The sequence below is a fragment of the Ruditapes philippinarum genome, unplaced genomic scaffold, assembly GCF_026571515.1.
Source record: "Ruditapes philippinarum isolate M1 unplaced genomic scaffold, ASM2657151v2 ctg1073_1_1_1_1, whole genome shotgun sequence".
Taxonomy (NCBI): Eukaryota; Metazoa; Mollusca; class Bivalvia; order Venerida; family Veneridae; genus Ruditapes; species Ruditapes philippinarum.
In genome coordinates, this window is record NW_026862742.1 from 197,128 (window position 1) to 219,315 (window position 22,188).

Sequence of the window (22,188 nt, forward strand, 5' to 3'; positions counted from 1 at the left end):
GAGTTGATAACGTCATTTTGCACGTGCGCTCATTCACTCGCCCATTATGGAAAAATAATGCCGAGTAGCAAGGCGGCCGAAATTGCATAATGACCTAGATCTTGCCATAATGTCCCTGAAATACCCTAGAATTTTGTTACTATATATAGTAACATAGGTATTAAATATTATTAAATACTTACTTTTTATTGTCATATCATTGTCATAGAACTTTATAAGTTTCTATGACAAAATGTGATACCTTTTAGAAATTAAAATATCCGTTGAATAACTAAAGATGACACCCACCTCATTAAATTTAGATAAAGGTAGTGCATACTACTTCCTATTTTGCTGCAAACCATTTACATGAAATTTGTTTCGGCAGACCGATATCATAATTACTTAATGTTCTCTAAAACTACCAGGAATTATGTTTACATGAAAAAAAATCATGCTTGGGTATTTTTATCCTGTAAGTCAATGCTCTACATCAAGTATGTTTTCAGTCATTCTAATAAAATGAAAAAAAATAAATAAAAAAAATGAAAACACAAAATACCCAAATAAACAAAAAAAAACACTAAAACGGAGGTAAGAAAAATATCTCTTGAACTGAAATACACTCTAAACCAACGTTATTTAACCAAATTTTTGTGCAAATAGTAAGCGTACAATGCTTCATAATGATTTAACTCTTATTGACTAATAAAATACGCTTAAACGTGCCGTAATTAAGCACAAGAAACACATTGGCAGTAACAAAAGTTATCATAAGAACTCCAGGACATATTTTGAGTTATCACAAGAACTCCGTGACATTTGAAAAATTCGCTATAGATTTATTAGCCTCGGCATTATGTTTGCAACTCTCCGTTATAATTAGGTAATTAAGTATAGCAACGAAGAAGATCAAATATGAAAAGGTCAATATGTACGAATGAGCAAGTTATTTTGAAATTTTACTCAAAACTACCATGAGTACTCCGTGAGTTTTCCAGGAACTGAAAAGTTATTATACTTATATGACAGTTATTATACGAACTCCAAACAAGTTCTCATAAGAACTCCATCCTTCGTGTAACAGTTCTGCCCCCTGCATAATTTAATTACCGTTTTGAATGCAAAAAAAATGTTAACGGTATAATATATGAAGTGTTTAAGCCAATTTGAGAAATATATTCTCCTTATTTGTAAGGGGAAAAAGAATAAAAGACTTACATAGTAAAACTAATTCAAGTTTTCTTGATCAAAACTTTAATGCTGGTCAAAGCTTAGATAGTTTGCATGTTTCATTGCCTAATAAACCTACCAATTTCAGGTTATATGGAAATTATAGAAAAGAAACACTGCATTTGAATTTTCATTAAAACTTTATTTATTATATACTTGAACCTCTAGTAGTTTTACAAGATAATTCGAAGTAAATACGCATATATAAGATCACTTATGGTCACTTCTTTGCTAATTTTGATCAATTAATAAAATACAGTATAAATAAAAATTCCATACTGTTTTTCATTTACATTCCAAGGTACCAGATCAACGCTTAGGTCAGTAGTACCAAGTTTAAATCAAATGACTTATATCATTCTGCAGAGGATATCAATGCCATGAATATCCCTTTAAATTAACATTTTTCCTCTGATTACAGGATTTGTATATATAAGCTTGGTATGTATGTTTGAATTAATTAAGGTTTGAGTAAATGTCAGGGTACATTAATAAACATCTTTGATTGCCAAAGTTATTAAAGCTATTTCTGTTTGCAACATTTGCAACAAATCTGTTTTATAACTTTGTCGTATGGTTCCAAAGATCGACACCATGACGGCAGAAACTTCCAAGTCTTCAGCTTCACGGGAAGTACATCCGGACGTTTTGTTTGCAAAATGTTTATTACTGCAATGCAGAGTAGGATAATAATCAATGGCACACTAACTACAACGAGTGCTATTCGACTGATAGACGACAATCCGAACACCACAGCTGGTAAAATGACAAATAATACAAGAAGATAAGCAACGGAGTACCAGCGGTACCTTGCAGTTTTGTTTCCAAGAAATTTAGCCATACGAATAGGTAATCTTGTCATTGGAATAGGGTAGTAAAGTAACACACCAGAAATGTTAAAGAAAACGTGACACAATGCTACGTGGAAGGCAATTGGCATGTCGTCTGCATTTTGTGACAACGCGATTATAATAGCTACAAAAGTCGTTCCAAGATTGGCACCTAAAGTCAACGGATACATGCGTTCCATAGAAAGAATTCCAATACCAACTAAAGGTGTTAATGCTGATGTAAACACAGAGCTTGACTGTATTGTCATCGTAATACCAGTTCCGATTAATATTGCTATATAGCCCGTAAGGTACCGAAATATTCCAGGGAAATCAGAATTGATAAATTTCCTTACTATTGCAAGAATTTGTCCACGCATTACAGAGTAAAGCGTCCGAACCAATGTGAAGAAACAAGCGCTTAAGAGTATCAATGTGATGATTAACAACACGATTCCAACCGTGGTATCGCTCCAAGATACAGACGCAAACATATAATTGCCTGAAATGTTAATTTGAAATAATGTTATAATATAATATTTTTTCGCTACTCTGAACTTTCATATTGAAATTTATTATATACTTATAAATGGAATATTGAGAAATATTGATGAAATAAAATGCGTATTTTCATTTCCCGTATTTTCACTGTAAAAATTTATTTTTCACTGCAGTGAAACATATTTTCCGTATTTTCACTGGTGTCTTGCCGGACTACTTTCTTTTAAATTCTACCAGTACACAAAATTTAAGGGAAAGTTTTTCAAATTTTATCGAAAAAAAGGGAAAATTTACATAATAAACAGAAAATTCAAGTTTTTTCTATAAATACATGATTTATTTTCATCTTGTGGCATGAAAATTACCATATTTCACTCGTGGCTACCGCCACTCATGAAATATTTATTTTCATACCACTCGATGAAAATAAATCATGTATTTATAGAAAAAACTTGAATTTCCTCTATATATTTAAATGAGTATAATGCCAGACATATCTAAGTGTCAACTATTACATGAAAAGTGTAGTATATTATCATTACAACACTATAAATGCATGATATGAATACATACTCGTAATACGCATGCCTTATAGGTTTGACATCTACGATTACCAAGTTGTATTGTGCGGCTTGTCATTGTGCATGAATATTGCTCACCTTGGTCTTTGCTCTCATGTTTATAAGACATTAATAAATATTATTAAACTGAAACTCACACTTTGTTATACAAATTTTGGTCGACCCATCGTCCATATGCAAACTAGATGTATTGTCGAAATAAGTAGTATTAGAATACATTCGAGGAAATGAGCTGTTGTTTGTCCAGTACTTCCATTTACAACACTGCTTGATAATACTTTTCTGAGAAGCACCTTCCTTTCCTTCAGCAATATCTGACAGCACGCCTTTGTCGAGCTGTAAACATATGCTAGATAAAAGTATACATATTTAAAACACATTTTAACTCTGTATAGAAAAAAGCGATAAGCAAAAATATTGCTTTAATTTTATCACGTTAACAAACTCTAGATATAATCGGACAAAAACTATTGATGATTTTTCTAAATAGTGCCTCTTATCATGCAATAAAGGGTCTGAATTAACACGTAAGAGACCAGCAAAATAACACAACAGAGATTGTATGTCACAATTTAATCTATCATCGACTTAGTTGACAAATATTCGATTATCATAATAAACAAGCTAGACATATAAAATACTGAAAAGAATATAGTGTTCAAATATAAGACATACCTGCACAAAAAGATTTGATAGTGGTTTAGTAAGGGTGTTCAAGAGTTGCAATGATTTTCTTTTCTCTCGTGATTTTGGAAACTCAACAGAAGCCAAAATAGCCTTCGTAAGGTAATAGAGATAACCTGTCAGAAATTATTATAGAATGTATGTCTTGGATCCTAAAAACAACCTAGCAATCAACTTTTTTTTTGGAAATAGCATGGATCTTTCTTAATCAAAAAATTCAAAATTAGCTCCATATCTTCATGAATGAACATACAGACAGTAATCAAAACACCATAAAAACAATAAAAAACAGCAACAAAAAACAACACACAAACGAACAAAAAATAAACATTTTTTTGATGTTAATAATGTCAACAATTTTAGCATTTTTAACCAGTAAATACTACATAACTAGACCTGTTGCTGCTTCTAATGGTAAGAAGACAACTACTGTCATCCAATTAAAGACATCATTAACGGTTGCCCCTGCAAACGCTCGTCTAAATTCTTCTTTCTTTGTGATCTGTCCCATGGCAACGATTGTACTTGTTGTTGATGTCCCTATGTTTGCACCCATTACAATTGGAATCACATCACGAACTGTCAGTACTTAAAAATTAAAAATATTTATTATATAAGATAAGGTAGTTTTATCAAAATGGAGAAAATATAAACACAGTTTCTTTGTTGCATATAGTATATGTATGTATAATAAACATATCTCTGTATACTCAAACATCAATAAGCGATACAATTCAATGTGATATACATGTACCATTGAGTCTAAACAGCTCTGCTTTATGACTATTGAAATATGGAACCTTTCTTAATTAGAAATATAGATGCTACATATATGTAGTAAATTAAAGCTTTAGATTGATTAAATTCCTTAATGAACATTATAAACAATTAACTAAAGAACATATTCTTTGTTCCTAAACAGCAACATGTACAAAGAATAGAATACAGACTTTTTGTCCGGTCCATTGATATCGAAGTGTATCAGTGGAGTTAAAAAATAAATGTACACAAAAATATTTACATGTACTTACATTGTATCAAACGATAACATATACAAAACTTTCAAACTATTTTATTTCACAATGTAAGTTTTCTTCAATTTTCTGTATAAATATTTCCTGATTCATCTTTACACGGTAGGGAATCACGTGACTTTTACGGTTACGCGTACAGACAATATGGCGGCCTAAAAACCTCGCTTCACATGTGTTTTTCAGGTAATTCTTTATTATATCCCTTTACTTACATACGAGACCTGTTGCAGCCTACGCAGAATAAAGAATTGTTGCCGCCTATACCTTATTTTCCACCCCTGTGCTCATAGCTTTTACAAACACTCAAAAATTCAAAAGAAATTTTCAATGTAAACAATTAATATTTTCGGGTAACATTCACGCAAAATTTTGTACTATTTTTTATGAATTTGGATTAAACTAACGTCGAGTTAGCAAGGAGAAAATGTTCATAGAATTTCTTTATTTGAAAAAATGTAAATATTAGGTATTGTTAAATGTTGACTGGTCAATTTTCTATTCCATTACACGAGAGAAAAATGATTTTTGTGTAACTCCACGCATAAATTTTAATTGTTGATAACTCCCACGCAATATTTTATGTGCAGGCAATATCTATGCAGGTTATAGCCTAGATATTTGATTGAAAAAAAAAAAAAAAATCATGATTGATGCATTTAGCATCAAACTTTCATTAGAATTTTGGGAATAATATTTGAAAATACCGCACATAGGTCCTTGATAGAAGTAAAAACCCCAGCAGGCACATCAAAACGGTGAAACAACGTTGAAGTATGATCAGATTCCAACGTTGAAATAACGTTAGATTTTATGTTCGAATTTGAAAGTTTAAAAAAAACGTTGAAGTTCAACGTTTTGCACAACGTTGAAGTTTCAATGTCATTTCCAACATACTTTAATATAAATAATATAAAGCAAAGTACTGTACGTAACAGAGTTTAACAAAAAAAATCAAGGCACTATTAAATACTTCAGCTATTTTATTTCAAAACTAAAAGTTCAAGTGTAGCTAAAATTCAAAAACGATTTAAGAAGTCCCTTTTTAGTTTAACAATTAAGCTACAACTATCTGTTCCAATCTACCACTAGTTCTTCTTCTAGAGCTCTGGTATGTCTTTAAGTGTGTCATGATGGTGTTTGAATACTTCTACTGCTTCTGCAAATAAAATAAGAAGTTACATGTTAAAATTGACTTGGTCAATCTCAAATTATTATAATAATTAATCAACTTAGTGATTTGTTTTATCTTAAAATGCTTATCTTCTAAGACTTACATAATAAAACAGCATATAGAAATTAAGATACAGTCTGAAGTTTCATATTGACAGTAAATTATGTACAAAAACAACAAAAACTTTTTAAAAAAAGCTATTTAACCCTTAACCTCATATATACGCGACACAACGCACTTTCGACCCCCCCCCCCTTTTTTTTTTAGGCCTGAAAATAGTGAGAAAATGTCCTATTTTTCCCCAAACACATGTTTTTCGTTTGAGAAATGTTGTTAAAAAAAGTGAGCACTTTTTTCGGCGCCGCCCCCTGTCCAAAAGATACTTCAGGGGGTTGCCAGAAGGGGATGTGCCCCTTCTTTTTGGGGGTTTGAAGGGGGCGGATACAGTCCTTCCTCATCGCAAAGAAAATTTTGGACTTGTGAGAGGCTTTTAAATTACCCCAGGGCGATCATGAGGTAAGGTGTTATCAAACGCTGAAAAAAGCCTTTGACTCTATCTCAAAATTCCCCTTGAGAAGTTGGCAGCCACTTTGAAGTAAATTTTGATGGAAAAAAAATCGGAGACAAAAATAGTGATTTTTTTGGCAATTTTGGAGGATGTCCCCTCGTTGCCATGGTTTAGCTAGAAATTTAAGAGTTGAAAGGGAGGCTTTTTCAGGTGGAAAAAATGGGCCACCACTTTTTCACCCAAATATTGCCCACTGGGTGAAAAGGGTTAACTTAAAAAATTTATAAATTGCTTAACAAAAACAAACCAATTTTTCAACCAAAAATTCAGGTAAAAGACCACATGCTTTAACATGTTAAAAACTATGATTTTGGGTGATTCAAAAAGGTTTTTTAAATCATTTTTTGTTAGCCCTTTACCCCTTTGCCATGGTAACAGGGAAATTTAAGGGATGATTCATGTCGTTACAAAAGCAATGGTCCAGTCAACATTTTGTGCCAAATTTGTTAGTATTGAAGCAATTTTTCAAGTTTCATAAAGCAGTTTGAACTTGTAAGAGGAGGCTTTTCAGTGGAAAAATGGCCATTTTTTCACAAAATATGTCATGGGGGAAAGGGTTAAGTCTGAACCTTATAATTGGTAAGAAAAACTTGCTCCCATTCAGTTACGTCAGGCATTTTCCCAAGAAACAGTCCTTTCCATGTTAAATTTTTATGGTAATTAGAAGCTTCGAAGCTGTTAATACTTTAAATTTTAGGCCCAGGACCAGGATCTAGAATATAAAAATAGAAAACTTTTTATTCCCCTTATAATATTCACGGCAATTAAACTTAAAATTTTAACACTCAACTTTATTATTTTAACCACAAAAAGTTTAATCAATATTTAATTTTGAAAAATGCAATGGATTTAAATGTATTTTTCAAACTAATTCACATTTAATTTTACTAATCACTAAGATATAAAAGTAATACAACTAAATTGGACGAATCGTCTTGGGGCGTAAAAATTAATATGGGGCGAACAAACACGTCATCTGCTTAATAGGTTACAATAATATGATTGTAAAAAATTTCAAAAAAGGCATGGCTTGTAAAAATCATAAAATTGGCCAAAAGGAATTCAATAACTTTCGGCGTAAGGCCTTACCAAAACGCCCAAAACATTCAAATTAGGTCGCAAATTTTGATACAAAAGTCTTAAAATATTAGAATGAGGTTTTTGTATTTCTGTTTTTATTAGTAAAATTACAGTTTGTCATTTTTTTTCATATTTTGGGGCAGATATGGAAAAGGTTCATCTTCGGATTTGTTTTGTGATAAATGTGGGAAACATTTCATTCGCGGATAGGTCTCAAATTGACCAATGAAACAGGGTCTACACGGCCACAGGACCTTAATAAATGTTGTTGGTAAAAACATTTTTATAGCCCAGCAAATCGGAAAACGTTACGGTTTTTCTGCTGATATTAAGATGACCATTTCCCAACATAAGTCCTCTAGATTTTATTACCTAGTTTGTAAAATAAAAGAAACCCATTCTAATATAGTTTAGGTTGTTTTTTTTTTATGCTTTTAGGCGCATATTTAAAAAAAAACCGCACACAACATAATAATAGTTAAATACCAGGACACTAAAATTTGAAAAAAGTTGGTTTCATTTAAAAAGACTAAGTGATAAAATGACTTAGACTTGAATGTCTTTAAAAATCTTAATATAACGAATAACATAAAATGCCATACCTGTCCGTTTCGATTTGTCACAACATTTACAAAAGTCCTGGTGCCGAGGGTAAGGCCAGTTTATGACGGTCATTAAAGACAAATGTTTGCCCAAACATTATCCACAAACAATTACCCGAACTGGAATAGCCCATATCTGCAAAACTATGAAAAAATGAACAACTGTAATTGTGCTTATACTGAAAATCGACCTCCTTATATTTGAGACTTTTAATTTTAATTTTTCTGCGATTAAAATTCATCTTAATATAATCGAAACTTCATTTAATATATTCACGTGAGTATGTATTCTGCTATCCATAGGGGCTTTATTTCTATCCAGGGACCTTTTGGGAGGCGGTATTTTTAATATTATTTCCCAAAATTCTTTTGAACGTTTGAAGGCTAAATGGCCATTCAATCATTTCGAATTTTGTTCAATCAAATATCTAGGCTATAACCTGCATAGATATTGCCTGCCCAATTATTAAAAATATTGCGTGGGAGTTTAATCAACAATTTAAAAGTATGCGTGGGAGTTACCCCAAACCATTTTTTCTCTTATGTTTTTGGAAATAGAAAAAAGAGACCAGTTCAACAAATTTAAATTGCCTAATATTTACATTTTCAAAATAAAGGAAAATTCTATTGAACATTTTCTCACTTGCTAAACTCGGACACGTGTTTAATCAAAAATTCATAAAAAATACCCCAAATTTTGCGTGAATGTTACCTTACCCAAATATAATTGTTCACATTGAAAATTTTGTTGAATTTTTGAGTGTTTTGTAAAACTATGAGGGGCCAGGAGTTTTGGAAACTAAAGTATAGGCGGCAACAAATTCTTTATTCTCGTAGTCCCCGGCTGGCAAAACAGGTCTCGTTATGTAAGTTAAAAGGGATATAATAAAGAATTACCTTAAAAACACATGTTAAGCGAGGTTTTTAGGCCGCCATATTGTCTGTACGCGTAACCGTAAAAGTCACGTGATTCCCTACCGTGCTTTATAAATTTCCCATTTCTGGACATACAAACAATTCATCAAGAATTACGTACCCAGTTAAATGATATCTAATTTAAGATTCAAATAATTCACACTGGCTAAAATACGAGGAAAAAAAACCCCCAAAGATCAACAATATGGGGTGGGATCCAATGAGCATATCCATCAACACGACCCTGCAACACTAGACTACCGACAAGGTACACCGATTAAATTTCAGGTATCAACTTCAAACAAATGATTTGAGTTGTATTGGAGCATCGTCTATTTCATGAACCAGTTCACAAAACAGAACACACAAAAAGCATGGTCTCCAAAACATTGAATATTATAAAACATCGCGTTTGTCCATGCTCAAATCAATATTGCTATTATCTGTTTCCAAAATGTGGAACCTGGTGCCGAAATGAAATATAAACAAACCTTTAGAAACAGCCAGGCTCTTATTGCAATACCAATGGTTCCTTGTTGAAGAAGATTGAAATATGGAAGTTGCGTAGAACTCCAATCATCATCAACAGACAGCAACAGGGTACTAGAGTACATGCGCAGTTTTGGAAACACGAACCTGCCGTTTGCCCTTGAAATAGTTTTATATTATTATATAATTTGACAATTAGGAAAAAAAAGTGCGCGTTATGTTTCATTAATGATGCTTGATCGAACAATTATTACAAAGTAATAATGTAATTTTATCATATTTAAATAGCGCAATTACAAAGAAATTATTTCAGTTCACTGTGAATTTTATGTGTTTACTCGTGTAGATTTTACCGAAAACAGTTTGCAATCAGATCTCTTCCGATTCATTTGTTGACAGTTTTTCGGGGCCTACGTCATTATCAGCGATAGGTGCCAGTGTTGTTTTCTTAAAGAGTATTTTATTTATTGTAAGATTTGACGACCTAAGATTTGTTTAAGATTTGTGCAAAAATTGATATGAATATATGCGCTGATAATTGATATGTGTCTATGCAAAATTTAGAAAGTAGAGTTAAAATACCTTTATATAATTTTTGTAGTCATTAAAAATTTATTTTCATAAAACTTATTTTTGTCAAGTTACGTTATAAATGTTTGGGATTTGATTTTTAAGGGTTTTGTGTTGGAAGAGGGGGAACGTGAGCGGTGGTATAGTGTAAGTCTATGGCCACGCGATGTTCACCTGTGTGGTCTTTCTAGCTCCTTTACATAAAATATAACAAAATCTACACTGTTGTCTGTATATGTATTTTAAAGAAAATGGTAAAAAAATCATTATTTTTACAAGCAATGCCAAAAGACGATATATAAGTATATTTTATGTTAATATATTTAACATCTTTTGTTTAAGGGTACTTGTGAGTTTAAATTGTAACATATTTAACGCTTACCTCCAATTAACCGAAATGATTTACTCATCAAGTCCAGAGAGCAAATGAAGAAATAAAGACAGCCAAGTAATAAAATTGTTTTTCCAACACCAACTGCCACACGCTTCACTTTCATATAACAACTTAGGTCTAGAAGCAACGGACCATTTATTAAAATAAACGAATATACCTATTTGTAATTGTTTAAATAATACTTTGTGTAGTTATTGGTAATAATAAACAAGACTTCTTAATTCATATAAAGAAAAGTACATGTGTAATTAGTATTGGTAATACAATTGCTAAGCTCTTCAATAAGATATATAACCATGTCATAAAACCATGTCAGAATTATGACATATCATGATTATGTTAATTGTGATTGCAAATAGTTAACTGACAATGGAAACAGATTGAATTTTTTTGTCAATCTATATGCTCACACCAAACTGTACATTATAAAATTTAGCAATATGGGAAACTTAAGGCTCATAGATAACGTCAAAAATAAAATATTTCATCCGCGATTTATGAGCCATTTTCATTGACTTCAATAGTTGATGCATTCTACCGTTAAGACTCTCTAGCACTCTCTAGTGTGTTTTATGGCGGTTATCATAGAACATTTTACATGGTGCTATCATGTCATTTCACGATAAGATAAAAATAATGCTATGGATATCGCACTAGATAAAAGTAAGTTTGAGAGGAAATCAGAGTGTAATATCGACAGCCTTCAAAATACCTAATTGAGTATCAGGCAGAATGTCCAAAATGAGATTATATAATAAACAGAAATAGAATAAACCATAGGAAAATGGCAAAAATGAAACAACCAATCATACCACACTTACAACGGTATATTTACAGATATGAAATACAAGTGCAAAAGCTATCATTTGTTTTCATTTTTTTATAAAATTGTCTAGCACTTTTGTTCATAAATTTTAAGGAACTGTTTTATCTTGTAAAAAAAGATATCCGCATACTTGAATATCTTTAAATGATATGAATCAAGGTACCTGACCATTTTGTGAATATTACTTGAACTTCTGGTAACTCCCAAGGATCTACCTCTATGTGTACCTCCGGTTCCTTGTGTGCATCACTGTCATTCTGACCGGTGTATGCTTTATTCTGCAATTAATTACGAAAGATACAGAAAGCTCACTTCAGCCAGTGTAAATTTATATGAACCTAAAAGAATCAGAAATTATGCTTAATGTTTTCATATTTATGAAGCATATTCAATGTACTGAATATTGTTTTACAAAATGTTGTGTATATTAAACGTTATGTTACGGAACTGTCACTTTTCGTCGTTACCTATCGGCTATAGGAGCAGTACCGTATGAAAAACAGTACAACATCTGCTGGGCAAACACCTTTTTAGAGGCAAAGATTTCTGTTGTTGCTTGAGGGGCGTTGCTCTAGATGGATTAATATTTATATTGCATTATGAAGTCTAACTTAAGAGGTATTAAAACAGTTGTTGTGAAAGGGTTTTTGCTCAAGAGAAAAAGATCAAATCTTATTTAGACCACATAACAGTACAATTACGAAATTTTTAGAAAAAGTGAGTAAGATTGGTAATTATTCTCACCGATACTAGTACGCCTAATTCCAAATTATTTTCTTCCATCGCTGAAATCACGGCAGTGACTTATATTGAATATGTAGTACAATCAACAAGGAAAAACGTGCCTTTTCATTGTAAGGCATCTCTGATGAGTAATACAATTCTTTAGTGTACATTATCGGGTGTGTTTGCACATAGTTATAATTAAATAAAACTGTACAGTTTCTTAAGAAGCAAATATGCCTGTTCCGTGGTTACTAGTATTCAGCAAAAAAATACTCAGATTGGTCGATAACGTTTGTTATACTTTTTTCTATTAATTTATCGTAAAATTTGTGTTTATCATTTTTAAGTATTGTCATTAGCCCAAACTTTTACAGTTACGATGAAGGAAAACGCCGGTTACCCTTTCCGTGGGTACTTTCATTACCAATGACTGTATTCGTTTGTATTGGAAATCAATGTTAAACGTTTTCACTCTTATCATTTTTCAAAATTAAAAGTCAAATTCTGAAGAATATGGTGCTAGTAAGCCACGTTAAAGTTCAAATAGATGATATAGATATCTCATTGAACCAACAAGTATAAATCATATTATATAACAGACCATCAATTTGTTTCTTAAGATATTCAGATGTGCGATAACATTTAATCAACAGTTGATGATAAATTTATATTTTGATTTTTATATACAGTGATAAGAAATACGCGAGAATAAAAAAAGATAGACATTCAATTCATCAAATTGCTGTTGTTTCCGTAATTCGATATTTAGGTATCACCTAGCCTATATTTTTGACCAATTGCAAATTAGGACATTATATTTTTAAACTTAGTCTAATTGTAAGTGCTTAAAATTCCAGAACACGTTCCATGTAATTGGGGGATGTGTCCTATCTACCAGGTTATTAAATGTATGTTAAATAATAACAAAACATAGATATGCAATTGAAAAAGTAAAAACCGCATAATCCAGTTCTTACATGTAAGTATGCAAAATAAAAAACACCAGGACAGGACCGGATAACCAGCCAATATGAGATGGTATCGCAAACATCAACTTCTCTTGGAGACACTTTTTTTCTAAGACTTTGATATTTTAAATATACAATTTGATTATTTATGTAGCATGTGGATAAGCTCAAATGGTCAAGGCTTTTGAACAAAAAATATTTTTTGTTTCAGTTCAGGAACATGTGAACGATACCAGATTAAGATAAATATGTAAGCAGGTCATCTTAGATCTATGTTAAGATGAAGGATATAAATGGCTCTATTCCAAAAATGATCTTCGTATTTTCATTGTCAGATTTAAAACCATAACATTGTTACATGTATCAATGATCCTTAAGGATCTAGTATTTATTTATATTCCTGTGATCTCAGCCCATTGTAATGCGTTGTTTGTTTAGCTACCGATATCACCGCTTAAATTGTGAAACCCGAACAATGTCGATTGTATACCGAACCAAGTCTCAACTTGTATTTCACAACATCTTTAATGTTCTTAAACTCTCTGTCGTTTATCTCTCAGTTGAAAAAAACTTACAAACATAGCCTTGATAGCTGAATTTCTCTTTTCACCAACTGAACATAATAATAGTCATATTAACATTGTAAAGCAATATGAGCGAATTAAAGCCTCCGCAACTTTGGGACAATCGAAAGTATTTTAATAATGTTTTATATTATACTTTATTTGCATCTCCTGATGTTGCTATCTCAAAGGTGTAATCCTACTGAAATTTTTAAACATAAAACCCTACATGCAATGAGTTATGTTATCTGGACAACGATTTATCGTCATTTAGCTGAGTGTTATGGAAATAATGGTGTAAATGGTTTTGACTCCCAATACGAAATCCAGATGAATTTAGAATAAAAGTGAACATCAATAGAATTAATAGATCACAAACATTTCATTTAAAGATTTTACATATAGAATTAAAGTGGTTTGTTTAAATCCTTTTAAAATTTCATTTTTTTTTTCCTAAGCAATTTACAACAAAATCTTTCCTTAAAATAATCAAGTCGTCGTATAGTTTCAAAGACCGAACAACCACAGAACGGCAGAATTTTCCCATGTTTTTAAGTTTCACAGGAAGGGACATACTGGTCTAGTTGTCTGCATATATCTTACCACGCTGCTATTTAATAGTGCAAGTAAGAACCAAGCATAAATTGGTTTGTTACGTAGCGACTGCATACAAGTGGCCTATCCCAGGGCTGGCAGACGACAAATGCCGAAAAACACCACAGCTGTAAAATGACAAAATAACACAATTAAGGTAAAGCAATGGATACCAGCGTACCTTGCTGAGTGTTTGTTTCCTAGAATAATTTAACCATTCTCGAATTTTGGGAATCTCGTGGTTTACAGGTAGATTGGATAGTAAAGCAATACACCGGAAATGTTAAAGAAAACGTGACGCAAAGCTACGTGGAAGGCAATAGGCATGTCGTCTGCATTCTGTGATAATGCAATTATTATAGCCGTGAAAGTTGTTCCGAGATTTGCACCTAATGTCAATGGGTACATACGTTCCAGTGAAAGAATTCCAATGCCCACTAAAGGTGTCAAAGCTGACGTAAACACAGAACTTGATTGTATGACCATTGTAACTCCAGTGCCTATTAAAATTGCAATATATCCTGTTAAATACCGGAATATTCCAGGGAAATCGGAATTGATAAACTTTCGAATAAGTGCAAGAATTGGTCCTCTCATTACAGAATAAAGCGTCCGAACTAATGTGAAGAAACAAGCGCTTAAGATGATCAATGTGAAGATCAGCAATACGATTCCAATCGTTGTGTCGCTCCAAGAAACAGATTCAAACAGGAACTGACCTGAATAAAAGTGAATAATTTGTTTGATATCAATAAATTACCTGTATTATACCCTAAAACAATCTAAAATTTTCGCATTAGTTTGTTAATAAATTGTTTAACCTATACATAATTATTGACCGAAAGATAAGATAAATTTTCATGACTAAAACACTGGCCACTGTTAATTCACAGAAAGGTGAAGTTTTCTTTCAATAAAATGCTATAAATAATATATTCCACAATATGATTCGATGAACTTTTTTCACTGTTGAGCATGTTAAAACAAATTCAAACTTACATTTAGCGACACAGATTTTGTTTGGTATATTTTGCAAATGCAAACTGGTTTCATTTTCAAAACTGCTAATATTGGCATTGATCTGAGTAAACGATCTGTTATATGAATTCCATTTGCAGCAATGTTTGATTATACTTTTGTCACTAGCACCTTCTTTTCCTTCAGCAATATCAGACAGAACGTGCTTGTTAAGCTGAAATAAGATATAATATCAAAATATTAAAAATCAGAAAACTCTGTTTAGGAGGCCTATTGAGGGTAACACATGTGTAAAAAGCGCAAATATACAGCCAATATATGTATTATAATCATTTGTTTGGATTGAGAAACGAACTATGACTGAAGAAGACTAAGACAGGAGTAGGGATGCTGTATAACATACCTGCATAATTTGGCTTGTGAATGGTTTGGTAATCGTTTTCAGTAGTTGTAACGATTTTCGTTTCTCTCTTGATTTCGGAAAGTCTATGGATGCCACAATGGCCTTAGTGGTGAAGTAATACAGGTAGCCTGCAAGCAAATCATATAATAATTATATCAAGTTATATATCGACAAAATATAATTACCTGCAATCAATAATACTTCAATCTTAAATTTTTTTAATTATCTCAAGTCTACTTATTAAACTATAAAGTGACGGGACTCTTGAATTTGTCTTACTTGATCTTTTAGATGAAGAACTAGGTTGCTTAAGAGCCTTGTGAATAGTAGCTTGTCTTCAGCCTATTGTTTATATTTAAAAACATCTTATTATTAAAAATTGAAACGATTTGAATCCACTCAAAAGATAGGAATTAAATATTACATTATCAAGCCCCTAAACCAAAATATACAACTAGAGAGTTTAACTGCTTATAAAACAACCAACTCGACCTACAGAGAAGAAGTATAATACCTGTTGCTGCTTCAAGTGGAAGAAATACGATAACAGTCATCCAATTAAACATGTCATGAATAGTTGCTCCAGCAAAAGCTCGTCTAAACTCTTCTTGTTTTGTGATCTGTCCTAAAGCTACAATTGTATTTGTCGTTGATGTTCCTATGTTTGCACCCATAACAATAGGTATCACATCACGGACTGTCAGCACTTACAACGTTATTTTTTTTATAAAGAGAAAAACGAAATTAGTTAATTCTACATAATAAGGCAACTCATTGGATGAAATAAAATTAATTCTTGTGTTCAACAGAGGGAAATTGTTCAACAACGATGGTATTGTGAGTGACTGTTTTTTACTAAGTATCCTTTTTGCTTTAATTTAGACAGCGATTACATTTACGTGACATCCCATTTATATTTTTAATTCAGTTTGTTAAATGTAATTCTTTATAACTTTTTAGGATTAGAAAGGTTGTATCTAAATATAGAGACAATAAAATTGCATTTATATTGGTTTTGCAAAAAAAAGGAACCGCAATGGCAATTAGTAAAGACTTGAGAGAACAAATCATGTATACTACCACATACTTTTGTTGACAGTTTTTGCAAAATAATTATTGCTTTATTTTTGTATGGATTAAAATAGATTTTTTTTATATAAATAATTCATATATTCTCATCTGTTAAATAATAAACTGTTTACCAACCTTTAGAAACTGCTAAACTAATTGCTATACCAGTGGTTGTTGAGGAAGATTGAAAGAGAACGGTTGCTAGGACACCAATCATCAGGCCGGCAACAGGGTTACTAAGTACATCGCTATTTTGAAACACTGAACCTGCCGTTTTTCCTTCAAAACAATTAATACACAAACAATTCAGTAAATCAGAATCCCTAAATAGATCATTACAAGGCAAAATTGAAAATGTTGCAGGCTCGGCTTGATTTAGCCTTTTCATGGACGGTAGTGGTAATTGCACGTCCCCTAGCACCAGCCATTACGGCATAAATATTTTGATAGAAAATAACAAAAAATAACATCAGTAGAAGTTATGCAATCTGATGATTATCCTCACAGGTAAAGATTTTAGAAATAACTTAATAATTAAATTAAAAAAGTTCTTTAACTTACACTAAATAAATAAAATTATTATGCGTCAAAGAGTAATTAATTCACGTGGTAACTTTTCCTTCAAAGTAATACCTCCAATTAACTTGAATGATTTACTCAGCAAGTCTAGAGAGCAAATAAAGAAATATAAACATCCGAGTAGTAAAATTGTCTTTCCAACAGAAACTGCAACTCTCTTAATCTTCATAAGACAGCTCAATTCTGCAATACACAAAAACAAACTAAAAGTAAATTTACGAAATGTTATCTCTCCGAATAAAGCGCTATCACTTTTAATAACATTTTTTTGGGGGAAAAAACATTACCCGTGAATTATCTTAAATGGGCTTGGCCATATTTCAATGTGGACAAGGCCGTTCATCATTAAAAAAGCGAAGAGAGTGCAGACTATGGTTAGTCGTCACAGATGTACCGGCAGATATTGGCCTGCACCAATCATACCTGGACAGATTCTGCAGCCGCCAGCAGGCTTATGATTAAATAAAATCTTGAAGCCCAATTTTCCGAATTATAAAATTTCATAAAAGGAGCTAGGCTAGTGGTGCATTTATTGAAGAAATATAGACTACATGTTACATACTTATTTGAGTAAACTGCATCACTTTACCTGACCATTTCGTATAGTTGACTTGAACTTCAGGTAACTCCCAGGGATCTTGTCTTGTCAATGATTCCACTGTGTCAATTTGGACATCGTTGACTTTATTCTGCATAAGAAATGTTTTAAAGTACAATTAATGTTAAATAATTTCACAACTACTATGGACGGGAAGGTTCGTCCTGTGCATGCTCCTCATAAACAGTTGATTATCGTACCTTACATATGGTGTAGATTTCGAGCTTTTAGTAATAAATCCCTGAATTACTTTAACAAACTACACATGTACTTATAATGTCTTGTGATCGAACAAAATGAATATAAAATTGAACATCACAGCCAAGAAATATATAACTATGATACATGTATCAGAGCATGTTAAATGAACAAAGAATTACAAACTACAGATTAGGATTCTTACCGATGGCATCTCTTCCAATTCCATATTATTTCCTGTCATCTCTCAGATCACAACTCGAAGATTTAAATGATCTCATATAGAGATGCAATGATTTTATCAAGACCTCTGTTACATTATTTTGAGACAGACACTAACTTGTTGACAACATGGTTTGATTGTATTTGTGTCATTACTTTTACATCAACCACATCTTACATGACCTGTGTCCCCACATAACGTTGATGCATATCCTTCTTTCCCTCGCAGCTATATAATAAATGAATGAATACTTTGGTTTTCGTCCATTTTTAAATTTTGTGTGTTTTATTATACATATATTTCTTAAATTCAAACTTCATGAGGGAATTATAACTACTTCACAGTATAAAGACATATCTTATATTATTTTACAAATAATTAAACATGATATTTGTATATAATGTTTTATGTTTTCAATTGTTCTTTAGTTTAGTATTATTGTCCATGATATTTAATTTGTATGTTTTGCTCGGGTGATGGTTTTCATGTCCCTAAAATTTGGACTTTTTCTTGCTATAGGAACAAAATAGATCGTACAATATTTTTATGCTTTTATACTAATTAAGGCTTAATAAAAATATATCAACTGCGTTTTCAGATGAGAAATGTTGAAACGATGCTGTCTATGAATCCTAACTTGACATAAGACTGAAATATGAGCCGCGTCACGACAAAACCAACATAATGGGTTTACGACCAGCATGGATCCAGACCAGCCTGCGCATCCGCGCAGTCTGATCAGGACCTATGCTGTTCGCTGTTCAGTTTCTCTACTTGTAATAGAGTTGGTAAGCGAACAGCATGGATCCTGATCAGACTGCGCAGGCTGGTCTGGATCCATGCTGGTCGCAAACGCACTATGTTGGTTGTGTCGTGACACGGCTCATATGATTTATAAGATAAACTGAACTTGATTAACATAGCGTATATATATAATTTCATTAATTACATTATTCTAACCTCCTTTCTGAAAAGTTTCGATGTTCAGCGAGGAAAGAGGGTTTACAAAACTCCGGGGAGCAAGCTTTCCTTTTAAACTTCAGAACGTTTTCTTCTTTTTGTCAGGTCAGATTATGGTTTTATTTATTTATTCTACGTTATAAACCAAGCGACGTCAGGAAGGCTACTTCTACGCCCAATTTAGTTCGACGTTTTTTTATATATTCTTTTTTTTATTAGAGTGATAGAATGGAAATAGATATTAAATTTTCTTGCATATTAGTATGGTTAACGGTAGATTAGGGTTGGCTGGTATATTTATGTAACAAGTGATGTAGCATCCGTAATTGATTATCTTTTTACAAGTGAAAAGAATTTCCCAAATATTTGTTATTTAATTGTACATTCTGTAAATTTAGTTTTTCACTGTTTTGTAACAATATTCAGTCGTTATTTTGGTTCAAATGTTTTGTAATTTATCACTCAGGCATATCAGCCTTCGTGATTATATTCATATGCATTATAACTCTAACAGTACATTATTCTACAACAATGCACTTAAAATTGATATATTTTTTCTAAAAATTTGCAATTTTATACATACTTTGTCACGAATATTATAAGTTTTTAAATAACTTGATATGTTGTCCATTTATATTTTAATGATTAGGTTTCCACATAACATTAAGTTTTATGCAACACTTATTTTTGTTATTGGATATGTTAAAGCGTGTAATAGTTATATACACGATATAATATATATAAGCAAATATGAAAAAGAAATTGAATCCAAAACTATTTTGTTTTAACAGCACTTTAAAAAAAGAAAAAAGTGTGTGTGTATTTATTTGATTCACTTTCATCAAAAATGAAAATTATCTGATTTAGGAACTAACATGATTTAATTTTCCTAAACATTAAGACAAACAGTTAATGAATAGTTAATTAGCATGGCCTTATTGTGATTTATTTTTAGCTTGTCATGTTTTAGATGAACATAAATGTTATAATGTCGGACAGATAATTAGTGATTAAGATGTAAAACAGTTTTGGAAACCACATTGTTTTTACGTACTTGTTGCTATCAGACAAACAAAAAAAGTTACTAGGGTTGTTCAAAAAGTAATAAGACTGCAGCTCTACTGTCAACACTACACAATTTTACAAGAGACCAATATCGGAACCTGTCTTCTTATTTATTTATTTATTTATTTATTTATTCTTTTTCTTTTTCTTTCTTTTTTGCGATGTAAATCTTCCAAATTTGAATTTACGATTGAACTCGTACATATTACACAATGATAAAACTGTACGAAATATGTATTTAATTCAAAAATAAACTTCTCGAAAATGGAAAGTTTATATTTATTTTATCGTTGGATTTATTATTCAACGAAATTTGTAATTTGGAAAGCATGAAAATAAGTGAAATGTGAGAAGTAACCTAGCGGTTAATTAGTACGTCTTCTCCCCACCCCAGGGATCGTTAGTTCGGCGCATGACATTTTTTGCCTCGTATGGCACAAGTATTGGTTAGTGTCAAAAAGCAATTTTAATGGCGGTTGAAAATAGGTGCAAGCGTCTTTCATTATCGAGTTTAATTGAAAAATGTTTTAAACTAATGCAATGTGAACCTTATTAACAGGTCCTCACTTCCATAGTTTCATTATTTCTAAAACAAGTGCTTAAGTCAGGTATGTTTTAATATGTTTGTCCCATTCTGCATATTTTTGTTCGACTAACACTGTTTAATGCGAAACTTATATTCAATCAATTTAACTAAAATTCAACCAGTTCTAAAAATAAACGTACAGATCTGACGGTTGATTGGTTATGTCACACTATGATTAGGTTCACTTACTTTTTTGCTATGAAAGGTACCTATTTATTATATTTCTGGTGCGATTTGGTCTTGGTGTGGCGTTTGCTGTTCTTATAACAAATATTTACAAAGAGAAATAACGATGGAATAAACCACAAGAGTTTAGTCATTAAATGCAAATTAACAAAAGTTCTAAGTACTACTTTGATGTCTTTCTGAAAACAACTGGAGAGTCGATTTTGATATTTTAAGAATCATTTGAGATCTCATTTTCTTTTAATTGTAAGTCATATGTACGGCAGTATACTTTTCAGATAATAATGCTAGATTTTTTAGATATTTTTTATGGATAATTTTTTTTCTCAAGAAATCTTTAGCTTCACTTCTATTGAGAATATGTCCATTTATTTTTTATTAAAGTAATATCAGGACACTTGAACCGGCTTGAAAGTAAATCGGGAGTTGTAACAAGGATCTCGCGCATGTGTCTGGCGACGTCAATAATCTGTATCATCTCTGCTTATGTGCTGTATTTATTGACCGTCCCTGGCGCCCGGCGGCGGCTTGATTACAGTTTCAGTATTTTGAATAATATCTAAAAACCTTGTATCCTACTTGTCGTGACTGAGATGGTTCGGTAACGAGTTACTACCTAAAGGGGAAACTGCGGCTGTCTGGTATTCCGCCTCATGTTTACAAATAAATAGCTTTGAATGTTCAAAATTCTTTCCTCTAGGATGAAAACGGGTTTATAGTATTACTACTAGAACACACACATTCAAACAAATGATATGTGTTTAATGAAAATAAAGTACGAACCTGTATTAAGAATCATACCTCAGATCCTGTTTTGTTATAAACATTCAAGCGATTATATATTTTTCATAACGTCTTCATGCCAAAAAAAAAAAGATTTTCCATGCGGTTTTGATATTCAAAGAAAATCCTGTTTTGCACGTGTAAGAAAACTGGCTTAAGCGGCCATAATCTGTGAAGTAATACACCTTCGATTTCATTATTAATACTGGCAATGATAGTTTAAGTTGTGTACAAACTATGTTTACGTTTC

The 22,188-nt window shown here is 31.8% G+C and overlaps 3 protein-coding genes across 3 annotated transcripts; all 3 read right to left on the reverse strand.

Annotated features, from left to right (window-relative positions):
• Nucleotides 1–1,353: 1,353 nt before the first annotated feature.
• LOC132720071 (sodium-dependent phosphate transport protein 2B-like) lies at nt 1,354–9,697 on the reverse strand. The gene is made up of 5 exons (XM_060704058.1): nt 9,670–9,697; nt 4,205–4,396; nt 3,800–3,924; nt 3,262–3,460; nt 1,354–2,544 (listed from the first exon to the last, which is right to left on the reverse strand). Exons 2-5 carry the CDS (start codon nt 4,362–4,364, stop codon nt 1,736–1,738), a joined length of 1,293 nt encoding a protein of 430 aa, XP_060560041.1. The 5' UTR covers nt 4,365–4,396; nt 9,670–9,697; the 3' UTR covers nt 1,354–1,735.
• Nucleotides 9,698–10,469: 772 nt separating this feature from the next.
• LOC132720072 (sodium-dependent phosphate transport protein 2B-like) lies at nt 10,470–13,715 on the reverse strand. Its single transcript, XM_060704059.1, has 3 exons — nt 12,202–13,715; nt 11,621–11,735; nt 10,470–10,748 (listed from the first exon to the last, which is right to left on the reverse strand). Exons 1-3 carry the CDS (start codon nt 12,238–12,240, stop codon nt 10,609–10,611), a joined length of 294 nt encoding a protein of 97 aa, XP_060560042.1. The 5' UTR covers nt 12,241–13,715; the 3' UTR covers nt 10,470–10,608.
• An 836-nt stretch (nt 13,716–14,551) lies between these two features.
• LOC132720067 (sodium-dependent phosphate transport protein 2B-like) lies at nt 14,552–18,487 on the reverse strand. Its single transcript, XM_060704053.1, has 8 exons — nt 18,341–18,487; nt 17,929–18,028; nt 17,394–17,522; nt 16,896–17,039; nt 16,204–16,395; nt 15,690–15,817; nt 15,308–15,500; nt 14,552–15,027 (listed from the first exon to the last, which is right to left on the reverse strand). The coding sequence occupies exons 1-8, from the start codon at nt 18,377–18,379 to the stop codon at nt 14,552–14,554; spliced, it is 1,401 nt and encodes a 466-aa protein (XP_060560036.1). The 5' UTR covers nt 18,380–18,487.
• Between the last annotated feature and the right edge of the window lie 3,701 nt (nt 18,488–22,188).

Bases quoted from the DNA above. Each gene is read 5' to 3' on its own strand.
- LOC132720071 (XM_060704058.1), bottom strand. From the start codon at position 4,364: ATGGGTGCAAACATAGGGACATCAACAACAAGTACAATCGTTGCCATG. The intron at 3,925-4,204 runs GTCTAGTTATGT...AATTTCTGACAG, and splicing joins ACCATTAGAAGCAGCAACAG to GTTATCTCTATTACCTTACG. The intron at 2,545-3,261 runs GTGAGTTTCAGT...TTAACATTTCAG, and splicing joins CAAAATTTGTATAACAAAGT to GCAATTATATGTTTGCGTCT.
- LOC132720072 (XM_060704059.1), bottom strand. From the start codon at position 12,240: ATGGAAGAAAATAATTTGGAATTAGGCGTACTAGTATCG. The intron at 11,736-12,201 runs GTGAGAATAATT...AATTAATTGCAG, and splicing joins AATTAGGCGTACTAGTATCG to AATAAAGCATACACCGGTCA. The intron at 10,749-11,620 runs GTACCTTGATTC...CGTTGCTTCTAG, and splicing joins AATATTCACAAAATGGTCAG to ACCTAAGTTGTTATATGAAA.
- LOC132720067 (XM_060704053.1), bottom strand. From the start codon at position 18,379: ATGACAGGAAATAATATGGAATTGGAAGAGATGCCATCG. The intron at 17,040-17,393 runs GTATTACTTTGA...ATTGTTTTGAAG, and splicing joins ATCATTCAAGTTAATTGGAG to GAAAAACGGCAGGTTCAGTG. The intron at 15,818-16,203 runs GTATTATACTTC...ATTTGCTTGCAG, and splicing joins TCCACTTGAAGCAGCAACAG to GCTACCTGTATTACTTCACC.